General features: G+C 66.3%; 2 protein-coding genes across 3 annotated transcripts; both read left to right on the top strand.

The window, feature by feature from the left end:
- The first annotated feature begins 692 nt into the window (after nt 1-692).
- On the top strand, nt 693-6,470 carry PIP4K2C (phosphatidylinositol-5-phosphate 4-kinase type 2 gamma). 2 transcript variants are annotated; one of them, XM_077192628.1, is made up of 7 exons: nt 693-857; nt 1,167-1,352; nt 2,688-2,726; nt 2,907-3,020; nt 4,345-4,591; nt 4,691-4,794; nt 5,828-6,470. In XM_077192628.1, exons 1-7 carry the CDS (start codon nt 708-710, stop codon nt 5,906-5,908), a joined length of 921 nt encoding a protein of 306 aa, XP_077048743.1. In that variant the 5' UTR covers nt 693-707; the 3' UTR covers nt 5,909-6,470. The 2 variants fall into 2 exon arrangements, with proteins under 2 accessions (XP_077048743.1, XP_077048742.1); XM_077192627.1 differs by lacking the exon at nt 693-857 and having other exon boundaries at nt 947-1,352.
- Nucleotides 6,471-6,655: 185 nt separating this feature from the next.
- Nucleotides 6,656-14,772, top strand: DTX3 (deltex E3 ubiquitin ligase 3). Its single transcript, XM_054649131.2, has 5 exons — nt 6,656-6,790; nt 7,767-7,828; nt 10,556-11,202; nt 13,604-13,821; nt 14,398-14,772. Exons 2-5 carry the CDS (start codon nt 7,816-7,818, stop codon nt 14,471-14,473), a joined length of 954 nt encoding a protein of 317 aa, XP_054505106.1. The 5' UTR covers nt 6,656-6,790; nt 7,767-7,815; the 3' UTR covers nt 14,474-14,772.
- Nucleotides 14,773-16,508: the final 1,736 nt, after the last annotated feature.

Consider the following 16,508-nt stretch of genomic DNA (forward strand, 5'->3'; position numbering starts at 1 on the left):
TGCCACCTGTGTGCCCTGGGGGTGGCTGTGCCCCCAGTGTCTCTGGCTGGCTGTGTCCCTGTGTCCCCCATGTCCCTGGCTATGTCCCCATGTCCCCGGTGTCCCCAGTGTGTCCCCATATCCCTGCTGTGTCCCTGTGTCCTCCATGTCCCTGGCTGTGTCCCTGGTGTCTGTGTCCTTGCTATGTCCCCATGTTCCTGCTGTGTCCCCACTGTGTCCCCATGTCCCTGCTGTCCCTGGCTATGTCTCCATGTCCCTGCTGTCCCTGTGTGGCTGTGTCCCTTGTGTCCCCATGTCACTGGCTATGTCCCCATGTCCCTGCTATGTCCCCATGTCCCTGGCTGTGTCCCCATGTCCCTGCTGTGTCCCCATGTCCCTGCTGTCCCCATGTCCCTGCTGTGTCCCCATGTCCCTGGCTGTGTCCCCATGTCCCTGCTGTGTCCCCATCTCCCTGCTGTCCCTCTATCCCTGCTGTGTCCCCATGTCCCGGCTGAGTCCCCATGTCCCCTGCTGTGTCCCCATCTCCCTGCTGTCCCTCTATCCCTGCTGTGTCCCCATTTCCCTGCTGTGTCCCCATGTCCCTGCTGTGTCCCCATGTCCCTGCTGTCCCCATGTCCCTGCTGTGTCCCCATGTCCCTGCTGTGTCCCGATGTCCCTGGCTGTGTCCCCATCTCCCTGCTGTGTCCCCATGTCCCTGCTGTGTCCCCATGTCCCTGCTGTGTCCCTGGCTGTGTCCCCACGTCCCCAGCAGTGTCCCATGTCCCTGCTGTCCCCCTGTCCCTGCAGTACGTGGTGCAGTGCCACGGGCAGACGCTGCTGTGTCCCTGCTGTGTCCCCATGTCCCTGCTGTGTCCCTGGTTGTGTCCCCATGTCCCTGGTTGTGTCCCCATGTCCCCGCTGTGTCCCCATGTCCCTGCTGTGTCCCAGTTGTGTCCCATGTCCCTGCTGTCCCCGCAGTACGTGGTGCAGTGCCACGGGCAGACGCTGCTGTGTCCCCATGTCCCTGCTGTGTCCCTGGCTGTGTCCCCATGTCCCTGCTGTGTCCCTGCTGTGTCCCATGTCCCCGCTGTCCCCCGTCCCTGCAGTACGTGGTGCAGTGCCACGGGCAGACGCTGCTGTGTCCCCATGTCCCTGCTGTGTCCCTGGCTGTGTCCCCATGTCCCCAGCAGTGTCCCCATGTCCCTGCTGTCCCCCTGTCCCCGCAGTACGTGGTGCAGTGCCACGGGCAGACGCTGCTGCCGCGGTTCCTGGGCATGTACCGGGTGAGCGTGGACAGCGAGGACACCTACCTGCTGGTCATGAGGAACCTCTTCAGCCACCGCCTGCCTGTGCACAGGAAGTACGACCTCAAGGTACTGGGGTGTCCCCGAGCCCCCCGAGTGCTCCTGTGGGGCAGCCCCCCCCCGAGGAGCGTTGGGGGGTGGCACGGTTGGGATGGATGGAGATGAGAGATCTCTGAAGCCAGGGCGTGGAATTTGGGGTTTATTGCAAAGGAACAAGTGCAGGGAGCTGCTGGGAGCTGCCAGGCACAGCTGGAGCAGGACTGAGAGGAGAGAGGGGGAGAGAAGATGAGAGAGAGGATGAGAGGATAAGAGAGTGAGGTACCCATTACAATAAAATAAATCTTCTGGTTGTGGAATTTGGGGTTTATTGCAAAGGAACAAGTGCAGGGACCCTGCTGGGAGCTGGCAGGCACAGCTGGAGCAGGACTGAGAGAAGGATAGAGAGGATGAGAGAGAGGATGAGAGGATAAGAGAGAGAGTAAAAGAGAGGATAAGAGAGTGAGGTTCCCATTACAATAAAATAAATCTTCTGGTTATGGAATTTGGGGTTTATTGCAAAGGAACAAGTGCAGGGAGCTGCTGGGAGCTGCCAGGCACAGCTGGATCAGGACTGAGAGAGGGAGAGAGGGGTAAAGAGAGAGAAGGCAAGAGCGTGGCAAAGAGATGAGAGAGTGAGGAAGAGTAAAGAGAGAGTAGAAGAGGACGAGGTTCCCGTTACAATAATTCCTCTTCTGGTTGTGGAATTTGGGGTTTGTTGCAAAGGGCCTGGGGGCAGGGCCCTGCTGGGAGCTGCCAGGCACAGCTGGAGCAGGACTGAGAGGAGAGAGAGGAGAGAGGATGAGAGGGTGAGAGAGTAAAAGCACAAGAGAGTAAAAGGGGTAAGAGGGGTAAGAGCGTAAAAGGGTAAGAGAGCAAAGTTCCCATTCCAATACAATAAATCTTCTTCTGTGTTGAATATTCTGATTCTCACTAACCAATCTAGTACAATACACAAATCCTATGGCATTTCCATACAGCCTGTAAGAATAATTACATTACCACACTGTGCTCCATTTTAAACCCTACAAACTCCTCTTTGGGCCCTTCTGCCAAGCTGTAGGGTCTGCTCTGCCCCTTGGGCCTGTCTGCAGGCAGAGGGTGTTGTTCCATCAAAAGGGGATCACCTTCAGCAGCCACACCATTGTTTTCCAGTTGTTCAGTAACTGAGGGATCTCAAAGCTGCTTTCATTCCATTCTCACTTATAGTTCCCATATTCTCCAAATCTTTTGCCAGACAATGTTATATATATATTGTATATATAATATGATATTATATGATATATAATACATCATATTGATAAGGCTTTCCTGTTTCACCTTCCCCAACGCCCCCAAATCCCCTCCTGTCACCTCTGCTCCCTGCAGGGCTCCCTCGTGGACCGAGAGGCCAGTGACAAGGAGAAGGTACTGCAGGGGGATGCTGTGAGCCCCCCAGATTTGGGGGGGCTCTCCAGGCCTCGTTTCCCCTCCTCCCCAATAATGACAGCTCATGAGCTGCCCCCTTCCCCCCTGTGACCCCACAGCCCCGGGGTGTCCCCTCCAGCTCAGGGGTGTCCGGGGGGGCTCCCCCCTGTCCCTCCCCAGGGCAAGGAGCTGCCCACCCTGAAGGACGTGGATTTCCTCAACAAGAACGAGAAGGTGTTCGTGGAGGAGGAGCAGCAGCGCGAGTTCATGGACAAGCTCAAGCGGGACGTGGAGGTGGGCACGGGGGGCCTGCACCCCCAGGGGGCTCAGGGGATTGAGGGGGGCTCCCTCCCCACCTCGAGTGACCCTTTGGCCTCCCAGTGTCCAGGCTCTGAGGGTTGGGGGGGCTCTCTTGCAGTCCCCCCCTCTAACGACCCCTTGGTTGTCCCCTCAGCCCTGAGGGTCCAAGGGGGTTTTGGGACCGTGTCCAGTATCTGATGGCTGTGGGGGTGACAGGGCCCAGGCTCCTGGGGGTTTGGGGGCTCTCTGTGTGGCTATGGGGGTGTCCCTCATCCCTTATGACCCCTTGGTTGTCCCCTCAGCCCTGAGAGTCCAGGGGATTTTTGGGCTGTGGGGGTCCCTTTCTCAGCATCCAGGCTCTGAGGGTTTGGGGGCTCTCCCTGTGACCATGGGGGTGTCCCCCACCCCTAACGACCCCTTGGTTGTCCCCTAGCCCTGAGAGTCAGGGGTTTTTGGGGACCATGTCCAGCATCTGATGGCTGTGGGGGTGGCAGTGCCCAGGCTCTGGGGGTTTGGGGCTGAGCTCCCCCGTGCCCAGGCTGTGAGGATTTGGGGGGGGCTCTCCCCATGGCCATGGGGGTATCCCCTATCCCTAATAACCCCTTGGTTGTCCCCTCAGCCCTGAGAATTGGGGGATTTTGCGGAATTGAAGGGGTCTCTTTCTCACTTCCCAGGCTCTGGGGGTTTGGGGGCTCTCCCTGTGGCTATGGGGGTGTCCCTCACCCCTTATGACCCCTTGGTTGTCCCCCCAGCCTTGAGAGTCCAGGGGATTTTTGGGCTGTGGGGGTCCCTTTCTCAGCATCCAGGCTCTGAGGGTTTGGGGGCTCTCCCTGTGGCCATAGGGGTGTCCCCCACCCCTAATGCCCCCTTGGTTGTCCCTCAGCCCTGAAAATTGGGGGGTTTTGGGGAATTGAGGGGGTCTCTTTCTCAGTGCCCAGGCTGTGAGGGTTTGGGGGTGCTCCCCATGGCTATGGGGTGTCCCTCACCCCGAATGCCCCCTTGGTTGTCCCCTCAGCCCTGAGAGTCCAAGGGGGTTTTGGGGACCATGTCCAGCATCTGATGGCTCTGGGGGTTTGGGGGTGAGCTCCCCCGTGCCCAGGCTGTGAGGGTTTGGGGGCTCTCCCTGTGGCCATGGGGGTGTCCCCCACCCCGAATGCCCCCTTGGTTGTCCCCTCAGCCCTGAGAATCAGGGGGTTTTGGGGACCATGTCCAGTATGTGATGGCTGTGGGGGTGGCAGTGCCCAGGCTCTGGGGGTTTTGGGGTGACTCCCCCAGGGTTTTGGGGTGGCCTCCCCCAGTTGCCGCCGTGTCCCCGCAGTTCCTGGTGCAGCAGAAGCTGATGGACTACAGCCTGCTGCTGGGCATCCACGAGGTGGAGCGGGGCGAGCAGGAGGAGGAGGAGGAGCTGGAGGAAGAGGAGCTCGGGGGGGGCGACGAGGGGGGGCTGGGGGGCCCCTATGGCACCTCCCCGGAGGGCCTGGGGGGGCTCCTCAACTCCTACCGGGCCCTGGGCCCCGGAGAGTTCGACCCCGGCGTGGACGTGTACGCCCTGCGCGGGGCCGAGGGTGAGACAGGGGGACTGGGGGGTCCTGGGGGGGTTTGGGGGGGTCCCGGGGGGGTTTGGGGGTGCAGGGAGCGCTGACCCCCCCGGCTGTGCCCCCCAGGAGCCCCCCGGCGCGAGGTTTATTTCATGGGGCTCATCGATGTCCTCACCCAGTACGATGCCCGCAAGAAGGCGGCGCACGCGGCCAAGACCGTCAAACACGGGGTGAGGAAATGGGGGCACCCCGAAATGGGGGGCACCAAAAACACGGGGTGAGGAATGGGGGCACCCCGAAACTGGGGGGGCACCCCGAAATGGGGGGCACCAAAAACACGGGGTGAGGAAATGGGGACACCCCGAAATGGGGGGCACCAAAAACACGGGGTGAGGAAATGGGGACACCCCGAAATGGGGGGCACCAAAAACTGGGGGGGCACCTCAGACACGGGGTGAGGAAATGGGGAGGCACCAAAAACATGGGGTGAGGAAATGGGGGCACCCCGAAATGGGGGGCACCAAAAACATGGGGTGAGGAAATGGGGCCATCCCAAAATGGGGGGGCACCTCAAACTGGGGGGGCACTTCAAACACGGGGTGAGGAAATGGGGGCAGCCCAAAACTGGGGGCACCTAAAACACGGGGTGAGGGGGGCATGGACTGTGGGGCACCTCAGACTGGAGGGGCACGACAAGCACGGGGTGAGGGGGGGGCACAGACTGGGGGGCACCCTGAACTGGGGGAACACAGACTGGGGGGACACCTCAAACTGGGGAGGGGGACACCCCAGACTTGGCAGGGGGGCACCCCAGACTGGGGAGGGCACCTGAAAATGGGGGAGAGCACCCTGAACGGGGGGGGGGCACTGGACTGGGGGGGAGGCTACCCCAAACTGAGGGGAAGGGCACCCCAAACTGGAGGGAGCACCCCAAACTGGGGGGAGGGCACTTCCCAACTGGGCGGTGGGCACCCCGAATTGGGGAGTGGGCACCCCGAATTGGGGAGTGGCATTTCCCAGCTGGGGCTGGCAGGGCTGGCTCCCCCTCGGGTTTTTGGGGAGGGGATTTGTTGGGGTGGGGACAGGGAGGGGTTGGGGGGGGTTAAGCCCCTGGCAGGGTCTGGGGGGGCAGGAGGGGAGGGGGCTGTGGGGGGGTTGGCACTGGGGGGGCTGTGGGGGGTCAGGTGAGGGGTGGGGTTGTGGGGGGGTCGTTCCCAGGGTCAGGCTCTGTTCCTGGGGGGCTCTGAGCCGCTGCCCCCCCAGGCCGGAGCTGAGATCTCCACGGTGCACCCCGAGCAATACGCCAAGCGCTTCCTCGACTTCATCACCAACATCTTCGCCTGAGGGGGGGCCCAGCCTCCCCCCCGCGGGACCAAAACCCCCCCAGGGGGTGCTGCCCCCCCACCCCCACAGCGACCCCCCCCCCGCAGTGGGGTTCCACTGCTCAAGTGCCTTAACTTTATCTAAGGGGGTCCGGGGGGGCCCTGGCCCCAGCACTGGGGGGGTCTGGGGTGCCCCCCCCCCTGCACAAGGGGCTCTGGGACCCTTCTGCCCCCTCCCAAAGCTGGGAGGGGTCAAACACTACTTGCCCCAGGGGGAGGGGGTGAAAGGGGCCCCCCCACTCATGACTGGGGTGCAGCCCCCACCCCTGTTCCAAATGGGGCTGGGGGCCGCTCCCTGCCCCCCGCCATGTGGGACCTGGGGGGCTCCGGCTCCCCCCCCTTTAATGCAATTCCCGAGGGACAGGGGAGGACCCCGGCCCGGTGGGACCCCCGGGGGGGGCGGGGCCTGCTGGGCTGACCTCCCTGTCCCCCATTTGTGGGGGGGGCCGTGTGTCGTGTCCCCCCACCCCATTTATGGGGCTCCTTCCCGCGTTCTGTTCTGAGAAATAAATTATTGAACCGGCCCTGCGTGTGCCCCGTTCGCTGGGCCCCTCGGACCCCCCTGCGCCCCTCAAACCCCGGGACCCCCGAATTCCCGGCTCCATCGCCCCGCCCCCGCCGCTCAGGCCCCGCCCCCGCCCGGCTCGGACGCCGCTGTTCTGGCCCCGCCCCCAGGCGCGTTGCCATGGCGACGCCCTCCCGCCAGCCCCGCGCGCCGTTGCCATGGCCCCGCCCCTCCCCCGTTGCCATGGCGGCCCCGCCCCGCGCGGTCACGTGAGGCGGCCGCGCGCAGGGCGCCCCCCGCCGCCGGACGCGCCCGCGATGCTGCGCCCGCCCGGGCCCGGTGCGTGCGGGACCCCCGGGACCCCCCCGGAACAGCCCCGGCACCCGCGGCACCCCCCGCACCCCGCTCGGCCCGCGGCCCCCGCCCCGCGCCCGCTGCCGCCCGCACCGCAGCGACCCCCCGGGCTCCTCCCCGGGCCTGTCCGGACCCTCGGGAGCCCTCCCCGGGCCTGTCCGCTCCCCTCGGGCCTCACCGGGACCCTCCCCGGGCCTGTCCGTTCCTATCGGGACCCCCGGGCCTGTCCGTTCCTATCGGGCCTCACCGGGCCCCTCCCCGGGCCTGTCCGGACCCCCCAGGCCCCTCCCCGGGCCTGTCCGCTCCCCTCGGGCCTCACCGGGACCCTCGAGCCCCTCCCCGGGCCTTATCGGGACCCCCCGGGCCTTATCGGGACTCACGGGCCCCCCCTCGCGTCTCATCGGGACCCCCGGGCCCCTCCCCGGGCCTGGCCTGTCCCCGCCCCGAGCCTCAGCGGGACCCCCGGGCCTGTCCTGTCCCCGCCGGGCCCGTCCGTCCGCCCGGGCCTCCTCAGAACCCCCCGGGCCTCCTCGGGACCCCCCCCGGGCCTGTCCCCCCCATTTCGAGCCCCATCCCCCACCCTGCCCCCCCCCCCCCCCCCCGCATGGAGCCCCTCGGGGATGGGGGGGATGGGGGGGATGGGGACACCGGGGGACACCGGCGCGTTCCCCCCCGATCCGCGGGCCCCTCCCCACGGGCCGTGGTTGGGCAAACACCCGCGGGCCGCTCCGGGGGCCTGGATGGGTCTGGGGGGGCCGGGGGGACCCCAGGAGCTGCTGCCCCCCCCAGGAAGGGCCGTGGGGGCTGGGGGTCCCCTGGGGACACGGGGGTGGCGATGCCGTTGTTATTGTGGGGTCACCTGGGCGGGGAGGGGACCCGGAGGGGGTTGAGCCCCCAGATTGGGTCTGGGGGTGGTGGGGGCCGTCTGTGACCCCCCCGTGTCCCCCCCGTGTCCCCCCAGCCCCGGGCTCGTGGCTCTGCTGATCCTCCGTGCTCCGCTCGTGTCCCCCATGGGCTCACCAGGTGGGTGTGGGGGACCCCCCCAGGGCTGGGGGACCCTCCCGGGGCTGGGACCCCCCCCTCGTGCACGGCCCTTGGCTTTGGGGACCCCCTTTGGACCCTTCGGGGACCCCCTTTGGACCCTTCCCCCCGGCTGTGGGACCCCCTGGCTCTGGAGACCCCCTTGGACCTCCCCTTTCATCCATGGGACCCCCGGGTTCTGGGGACCCCCCTCGGGTTCTGGGGACCCCCTCGTGGACCCCACGGGATAGGGGGGGTGCTGGGGACACCCCAACCTTTGCCAGTCCCCCCAGGGGTCAGGGCTGGTGGCACCCCCGGGTGTCCCACATTTGGGGACAGGACAGGTTTAACCCTTGCCTGGGTGAGTGTCCCTCCCCCCGGGTTTGGGGGCACTGTGCCCCCTCAGGAACCCCCCCAGGTGCCATGGCCGGGTTCTGGGGGGGTCCCTAAGTGCCCAGAGGGTTTGGGGGGGTCATGTTTGGATTTTGCTGGGTTTTAGGGTGACCCACAGTGCCCAGGCTCTGGGTCTTGGAGTCCCCATTCTCAGGGTCAGGGGATTTTGGGGGGTCCATGCCCAGGTTCAAAGGGGTTTTGGGGTTCCATGCTCAGTCTCTGAAAGGTTTTTGGGTATCCATATCCAGTCTCAGATTTTTGGGAGTCCGTGCCCAGGCTCTGAGAGGATTTTGGGGGTCCATGCCCAGGCTCTGAGAGGTTTTTGGGGGTCCATGCCCAAGCTTTGAGAGGTTGGAGGGTCCCTGCCCAGGCTCTGAGAGATTTTGGGGGGCCCATACCCAGTCTCAGAGGATTTTGGGGGTCCATGCCCAAGCTCTGAGAGGTTTTTGGGGATCCATGCCCAAGCTCTGAGAGATTTTGGGGGGTTCATGCCCAAGCTCTGAGAGGTTTGTGGGGGTCCATGCCCTGGCTCTGTGAGGTTTTTGGGGATCCATAAATGCCCAGTCTCAGAAGTTTTGGGGGTCCGTGCCCAGTCTCTGGCAGTTCTGGGGGTCCATGCCCAGTCTCAGATGATTTTGGGGGTCCATGCCCTGGGTCTGTGAGGCTTGGGGGGTCCATGCCCAGGCTCAGAGAGGTTTTTGGGGGTCCATGCCCTGGGTCTGTGAGGTTTTGGGGGGTCCATGCCCAGTCTCAGCCTTTGAAGATCTCATGCCCAGATTTTGGGGTTCAAAGGGTCCCACGAGCAGCCCTCGATGGTTTTGGAGTGTCCCCGCTGTGTTTGTCCTGTCAAGGATTTTGGGGTCTTGGGGGCCACCAGGTCATGGTGCCAGGGGGAGTCCAGTCCCTGGGGTTTTGGGGTGCCCGTGCCCAGTCCCTGGGGTTTTGGGGTGCCCGTGCCCAGTCCCTGGGGGTTTTGGGGTGCCCGTGCCCAGTCCCTGGGGTTTGGGGGTCCCATACCCCGTCCCTGGGGTTTTGGGGTGCCCGTGCCCAGTCCCTGGGGGTTTTGGGGTCCCATACCCAGTCCCTGGGGTTTTGGGGTGCCCGTGCCCAGTCCCTGGGGGTTTTGGGGTGCCCGTGCCCAGTCCCTGGGTTTTTGGGGTGCCCGTGCCCAGTCCCTGGGGTTTTGGGGTGCCCGTGCCCAGTCCCTGGGGGTTTTGGGGTCCCATACCCAGTCCCTGGGGTTTTGGGGTCTATGCCCAGTCCCTGGGGTTTGGGGGTGCCCCAGTGTCGTTGATGCTGTCAGGGATGTTGGGGTGCTGGGGGGCCACCAAGAGCCGGGTGATGGTGGCTCAGGAGGTTTTGGGGAGTCCATTTCCATCCCCTGCTGGTTTGGGGTGTCCGTGGGTGTTTTGGGGTGTCCGTGGGTGTTTTGAGGTGTCCATGCTCAGTCCCTGGAATTTTGGGGGTCCTGTGCTCAGTCCCTGGGATTTGGGGTGCCCGTGCCCAGTCCCAGGCAGTTTTGGGGTGTCCGTGCGTGTTTTGGGGTCGGTGCCCATGGGTGTTCCGGGGTGTCCCTGCTCAGTCCCGGGTGTTTTGGGGTGTCCATGGCTGTTTTGGGGTCTTTGCTCAGTTCTGAGGTGTTTTGGGGTGCCCATGGGTGTTTCGGGGTGCCCATGGGTGTTTGGGGTCCGTGCTCAGCCCTGGGTGTTTCGGGGTGTCCGTGATCAATCCCTGAGTGTTTCGGGGTGCCCATGGGTGTTTAGGGGTATCCGTGCCCGTTTCGGGGTGCCCCGTGTGCCCGGCCCTGATGCCCCCTGGCTGTCCCGCAGTGTCCTTGGTGCTCTTGAGGATGTCGGGGTGTGGGGTGCCAGTGCCAGCAGGGTCCTGTCCCTGGGGATGTGCCCAGCTCTGGGTGTTTCGGGGTGCCCATGGCTGTTTCGGGGTGCCCGTGCCCGTTTCGGGGTGCCCCGTGTGCCCGGCCCTGATGCCCCCTGGCTGTCCTGCAGTGTCCTTGGTGCTCTCGAGGATGTTGGGGTGTGGGGCCCAGCAGGAGTGGGGTGACGATGCCTGGGGATGTGCCCAGCTCTGGCTGTTTCGGGGTGCCCATGGCTGTTTCGGGGTGTCCCTGGCTGTTTTGGGGTGCCCATGCCTGGCCCTGATGCCCCGCGCCTGTCCCGCAGTGTCCTTGGTGCTCTCGAGGATGTCGGGGTGTGGGGTGCCAGTGCCAGCAGGGTCCTGTCCCCGGGGATGTGCCCAGCTCTGGGTGTTTCAAGGTGCCCGTGCCCGTTTCGGGGTGCCCCGTGTGCCCGGCCCTGATGCCCCCCGCCCGTCCCGCAGTGTCCTTCGTGCTCTCGAGGATGTCGGGCTGCGGTGCCCCCGGTGCCAAGAGCCGGGTGACGGTGCCCAAGCGCGTGTGGGAGTTCGTGACGCGGGAGCGCGCGGCGCGCCTGGCGCTGCTGGCGCAGGAGGCGCGGGTGCGGATCCTGGTGGACGGCGAGACCCCCGAGCTGTACGTGCTGCAGCTCTGCGCGACCCCCCCGGGCGGCGCGGGGCTCTGCCCGGCCCGCAAGGCGCTCAAGGCGCTGCTCAAGGAGACCGAGAAGGAGCTGAAGAAGCGCAGCCAGCGGCACGGGGAGGTGCTGGGGGCCCGCCCCGAGCCCCCCGCGGGCGCCGCGGGCTCTCCCGGCGCGGGCCCGGCGCGGGACGAGGAGCCGGAGCGGCAGTGCCCGATCTGCCTGGGCGAGATGCGGGGCCCGCGCACGCTCGAGCGCTGCCGCCACTCGTTCTGCGGGGAATGCATCGCGCGGGCGCTGCAGGTGCGCTCCGCCTGCCCCGTCTGCGGCCGCTTCTACGGGCAGCTGGTGGGCAACCAGCCCCCCGACGGCCGCATGCTGGTGACCCGCGACGCCGCGCTGCCCCTGCCCGGCTACGAGGCCTTCGGCACCATCATCATCCAGTACGTCTTCCCGCCCGGCGTGCAGGGGGTGAGTGCCTGCAGGGGGAGGCGTTTCCCCTCCTGATGGGCGATCCCAAATCCCCTTGGGAGGCCCCGGCCCAGCCCTAAGCTCCCAGCGCCCCCGTGGGTGTCCCCAGTGCCCCGGGTTTGGCTCTGTGCCCCCAGTGCCCCAGGTTGTCCCCAAATCCTGCTGGGTGCCCCCAATGCCCCGGGTTTGGCTCTGTGGCCCTGGTTGTCCCCAAATCCTGCTGGGTGTCCTCAGTGCCCCCATGGCTGTCCCCAATGCCCCGGGTTTGGATCTGTGGCCCCTGGTTGTCCCCAAATCCTGCTGGGTGTCCCCAGCATCCCTGGGTGCCCCAAACCCGTGATGGGTGCCCCAACCCAATCCTGTGCCCCTGGTTGTCCCCAAATCCTGCTGGGTGTCCCCAGCATTTCTGGGTGCCCCAAACCGTGATGGGTGCCCCAACCCAGTCCTGTGCCCCCCGTGCCCCATTTGGGTTGTCCCCAAATGCTCCCAGTCCACCTCGGTGTCCCCAGCAGCTCTGGGTGCCCCCAAGTCCACAGTCTGTGGTCCTGGCACCCCTGGGTGTCCCCAGATCCTGTTGGGTGGCCTGGCATGGCACAGTGTCCCCAGCACCCTCAGGTCCTGATGGATGGCCCTGGGTGTCCCCAAACACCCCAGAGCCAGCTCTGTGCCCCCAATGCCCCTGGGTACCCCAAACCCTGCTGGGTGTCCCCAGCACCCCTGGGCTGCCCACACATCCCGGCAGGTGTCCCTGGCTGCTCCCAAATCCCTTTGGGTGTTGCTGACAGCCCCGGTGTCCCCAGATGCCCCCGTGTCCCCAACAGCCCTGGGTGCCCCCAATGCCCCTGGGTACCCCAAACCCTGCTGGGTGCCCCCAATGCCCCTGGGTACCCCAAACCCCGCTGGGTGCCCCCAATGCCCCTGGGTACCCCAAACCCTGCTGGGTGCCCCCAGCCCTGATCCCTTTACCTGTGCCCCTCTCAGTGCCCCCCTTACCTGTGCCCCCTCTCTGCCCCTTTACCTGTGCCCCCGTCACTGCCCCCTCACCTGTGCCCCTCTCAGTGCCCCCCTTACCTGTGCCCCCCCAGCTGTAACCTGAACCCAGGCTGTGATACCTGTGCCCCCCCTCACCTGACCCCCACTCTGTGCAGGGGTGCGGTACCTGGGCACCACATGGGCACTGACACCTGTGCCCCTGTCCCTGTCCCTCACCTGTCCTCTGGCACCACATGGGCACTGACACCTGTGCCCCTGTCACTTCCCTGCCTCTCTCACCTGTCTCCCACCCTGTGCAGGTGGAGCCCCCAAATCTGGGGGTGCAGTTCCTGGGCACCACATGGGCACTGACACCTGTGCCCCTGCCCCTGTCCCTTCACGTGTCCTCTGGCACCACGTGGGCACTGACACCTCTGCCCCTGTCACTCTCCTGCCCCCCTGGACTCTGTCCCCCACCCTGTACAGGGGTGCAATACCTGTGCCCCCCTCACCTGTCCCCCACCGCCGTGCAGGTGGAGCACCCGGGAGTGCAGTACCCTGGCACCACCTGGGCACTGACACCTGTACCCCTGTCCCTGTCCCCTCACCTGTCCCCTGGCACCACAAGGGCACTGACACTTGTGCCCCTGTCCCCCTCACCTGTCCTCACCCTGCTCAGGTGGAGCACCTGAACTCAGGGGTGCAGTTCCTGGGCACCACATGGGCACTGGCACCTGTGCCCCTGTCCCTGTCCCCTCACATGTCCTCTGGCACCACCTGGGCACTGACCCCTGTGCCCCTGTCCCCCTCACCTGTCCCTGGCCCCACATGGGCACTGACACCTGTGCCCCTGTCACTTCTCTGCCCCCCTCACCTGTCCCCCCTATACAGATGGAGCACCCAAACCCAGGGGTGCAGTTCCTGGGCACCACAATGGCACTGGCACCTGTGCCCCCGTCCCTCACCTGTCCCTGGCACCTGTGCCCCTGTCCCTCACCTGTCCCTGGCACCACAATGGCACTGGCACCTGTGCCCCTGTCCCTCACCTGTCCCTGGCACCACCTGGGCACTGACACCTGTGCCCCTGTCCCTGGCACCACGTGGGCACTGACACCCGTGCCCCTGTCCCTCACCTGTCCCTGGCACCACCTGGGCACTGACACCTGTGCCCCTGTCCCTGGCACCACGTGGGCACTGACACCCGTGCCCCTGTCCCTCACCTGTCCCTGGCACCTGTGCCCCTGTCCCTCACCTGTCCCTGGCCCCACATGGGCACTGACACCTGTGCCCCTGTCCCTCACCTGTCCCTGGCACCTGTGCCCCTGTCCCTCACCTGTCCCTGGCACCTGTGCCCCTGTCCCTCACCTGTCCCTGGCCCCACATGGGCACTGACACCCATGCCCCTGTCCCTCCCCTGTCCCCTGTGCAGGTGGAGCACCCGAACCCGGGCGTGCGGTACCCGGGCACCACGCGCGTGGCGTACCTGCCCGACTGCCCCGAGGGCAACAAGGTGCTGGGGCTGTTCCGCAAGGCCTTCGCCCAGCGCCTCACCTTCACCGTGGGCACCTCGCTGACCACGGGCCGTGCCAACGTCATCACCTGGAACGACATCCACCACAAGACCAACTGCACCGGCGGGCCCCAGCTGTGCGGGGGGCACGGGGGGCACCGGGGGGCACCGGGGGCACCGGGGGGCACGGGGGGCACCGGGGGGCACGGGGGGCACCGGGGGGCACGGGGGCACCGGGGGGCACGGGGGGCACCGGGGGCACCGGGGGAGGGGGATGGCACCCACCATGAGACTGACCCAGCCTGGCTGTGCCAGGGGAATGGGGGGCATCTGGGGGGCTGGTGGGCACCTGGTAGAGCACCTGGGGGGCTGATGGGCACCTGTGCACGTGGGGGGCAGGAGGGCATGAGGAGGGCACCTGGGGAGTTGGGGACAGCACCCACCACGAGACTGACCCACCCCGGCTGTGCCAGGGGAATGAGGGGCACCTGGGCGGCTGGTGGGCACCTGTGCACATGGGGGGCACCCGGTGGGCACCCAGGGTTTGGGGAACAGCATCCACCAAATCCAGCACCAGCTGTGGGAGGGGGCACTGGGGGGCACCTGGGCTGTGGGGGGAGGCAGAATGGTGAGGGGAGGGCACCCTGGGGATGGTGAGGGGAGGGCACCCCCGGGTGGGGGGCATGGCCTGACTCGCTCCCCTGTGCCCCCAGGTTCGGGTACCCCGACCCCACGTACCTCGCCCGGGTGCAGGAGGAGCTGCGGGCCAAGGGCATCACCGAGGACTGAGCGGGGGGGCAGGGACCCCTCCCGGGCTGGGGGAGCCCCCCAGGAGCACCCCGGGCTGTGAGGACCCCCCCAGGGCCCCCCTGGGCCGCGGGACCCCCGGGCAGGGGGACCCCCACACCAGGGCACCCCCTGGGGCAGGAGGAACCCCCGGGGCAGAGGGATCCCCCTTCAACGGGACCCCCATGCAGGGGATAACCCATAAAATGGGACCCCCCATGCAGGGGGATCCCCCATAAAACGGGACCCCCATGCAGGGGGATCCCCCATAAAACGGGACCCCCATGCGAGGGGATCCCCCCCTTCAACGGGACCCCCATGCAGGGGATAACCCATAAAATGGGACCCCCCATGCGGGGGGATCCCCCATAAAATGGGACCCCCATGCAGGGGGATCCCCCCTTCAATGGGACCCCCATGCAGGGGATCCCCCATAAAATGGGATCCCCATGCAGGGGGATCCCCCATAAAACGGGATCCCCATGCGAGAGGATCCCCCCATAAAACGGGACCCCCCATGCAGGGGGATCCCCCATAAAACGGGACCCCCATGCGGGGGGATCCCCCTTCAATGGGACCCCCATGTGGAGGGATCTCCCCATACAGTGGGGCCCCCATGCAGGGGGATCCCCCATAAAACGGGAGCCCCGCGGGGCAGGAGGAGCCCCCCCCGGACAGGGGGATCCCCCACCCTACGGGAGCACCCCTGAGTTGGGGCCCCCCCAGCCCCCCTGGCTGGCAGCGGGGGGCACGAGGAGGGGCCCAGACCCCCCCGGGGGGGTTGGTGCCACCCAGCCCCCGCAGCACGGACAGACAGACGGACCCCTGTACATAGCCCTGCCCCCAGGACGGACAGACAGACAGGGGGATCCCTGCCCCCCGCCCCCCCAAGCCCCGCGGGGGTTCCACCCTCGGGGGGGGTTTATTTATTTTTTATTTCCCCCCCAGGTCTGTAACTTTGATCCAATAAAAATATGCAATGGAATCGGGGGGGCTCCCCCCATTCTTGGGGCAGTGAGGGGGGCACAGTGAGCCTGGGGGGGGTGGGGGGACACGGGGGCACAGGGCTGGGGACACCGGCATGGGGACAAGAGATGTGACTTGGGACGGGACACGGGGATGCTGGGGTGAGGACACTGGGGTGGGGGTGTCAGGGTGACAATGGGATGGTCATGGGGACATTGGCCTGGGACAGCAGGATGGAGACATTGGGGTGGGGACACAGGCATGGGACAGTGAGGGCACATGGGGGCTGTGTGGGTGGGATTTTGGGGTGGGACACTGAGATGGGGGTGTGTGTGATGGGGACACTGGGCTGGGAAACCAGGATGGAAACTTTGGGATTTTGGGGTGGGATTTTGGGGTGTGGGCACTGGGCTGGGTCCTGAGCTCAGGGGGGTTTTGGGATGGGATGACACAGAATCATGGAGTGCGCTGGGTTAGGAGGGACCCTAAAACCCTAAAACCTGTTCCACCCCTGCCCTGGCAGGGGCACCGCCCCAAGGATGCCTCCCTCTGTCCCAGGTGCTCCAGCCTGGCCTTGGGCACTGCCAGGGATCCAGGGGCTGCCTCAGCTGCTCTGGGAAATCCATGCCAGGGCCTCCCCACCCTCCCAGGGAACAATTCCTGCCCAATGTCCCATCCATCCCTGCCCTCTGGAAGCCATTCCCTGTGTCCTGTCCCTCCATCCCTTGTCCCCAGCCCCTCTCCAGCTCTCCTGGAGCCCCTTTGGGCCCTGGCAGGGGCTCTGAGCTCTCCCTGCAGTGAGGTGAGCACCCCCAGCTCTCCCAGCCTGGCTCCAGAGGGGCTCCAGCCCTGGGGCAGCTCCGGGGCCCCCTCTGGGCTCTCTCCTCATCCTCCCTGTGCGGGAGCCCAGGGCTGGGGCAGCTCTGCAGGTGGGGTCTGACCTGGGCACAGGGGCAGAGCAGCAGAGCCCCCCTCCCTCCCTCCCTCTGCCCTCGCTGGGGCTCAGCCCAGGCTCGGGGGTCTCTGGGTCCTGTCCAGCTCCCACCCCAGGCACCCCCAGCTCCTTCTCCCG

This window comes from Agelaius phoeniceus, chromosome 35 (genome assembly GCF_051311805.1).
Source record: "Agelaius phoeniceus isolate bAgePho1 chromosome 35, bAgePho1.hap1, whole genome shotgun sequence".
In the NCBI taxonomy this organism is placed as follows: domain Eukaryota; kingdom Metazoa; phylum Chordata; class Aves; order Passeriformes; family Icteridae; genus Agelaius; species Agelaius phoeniceus.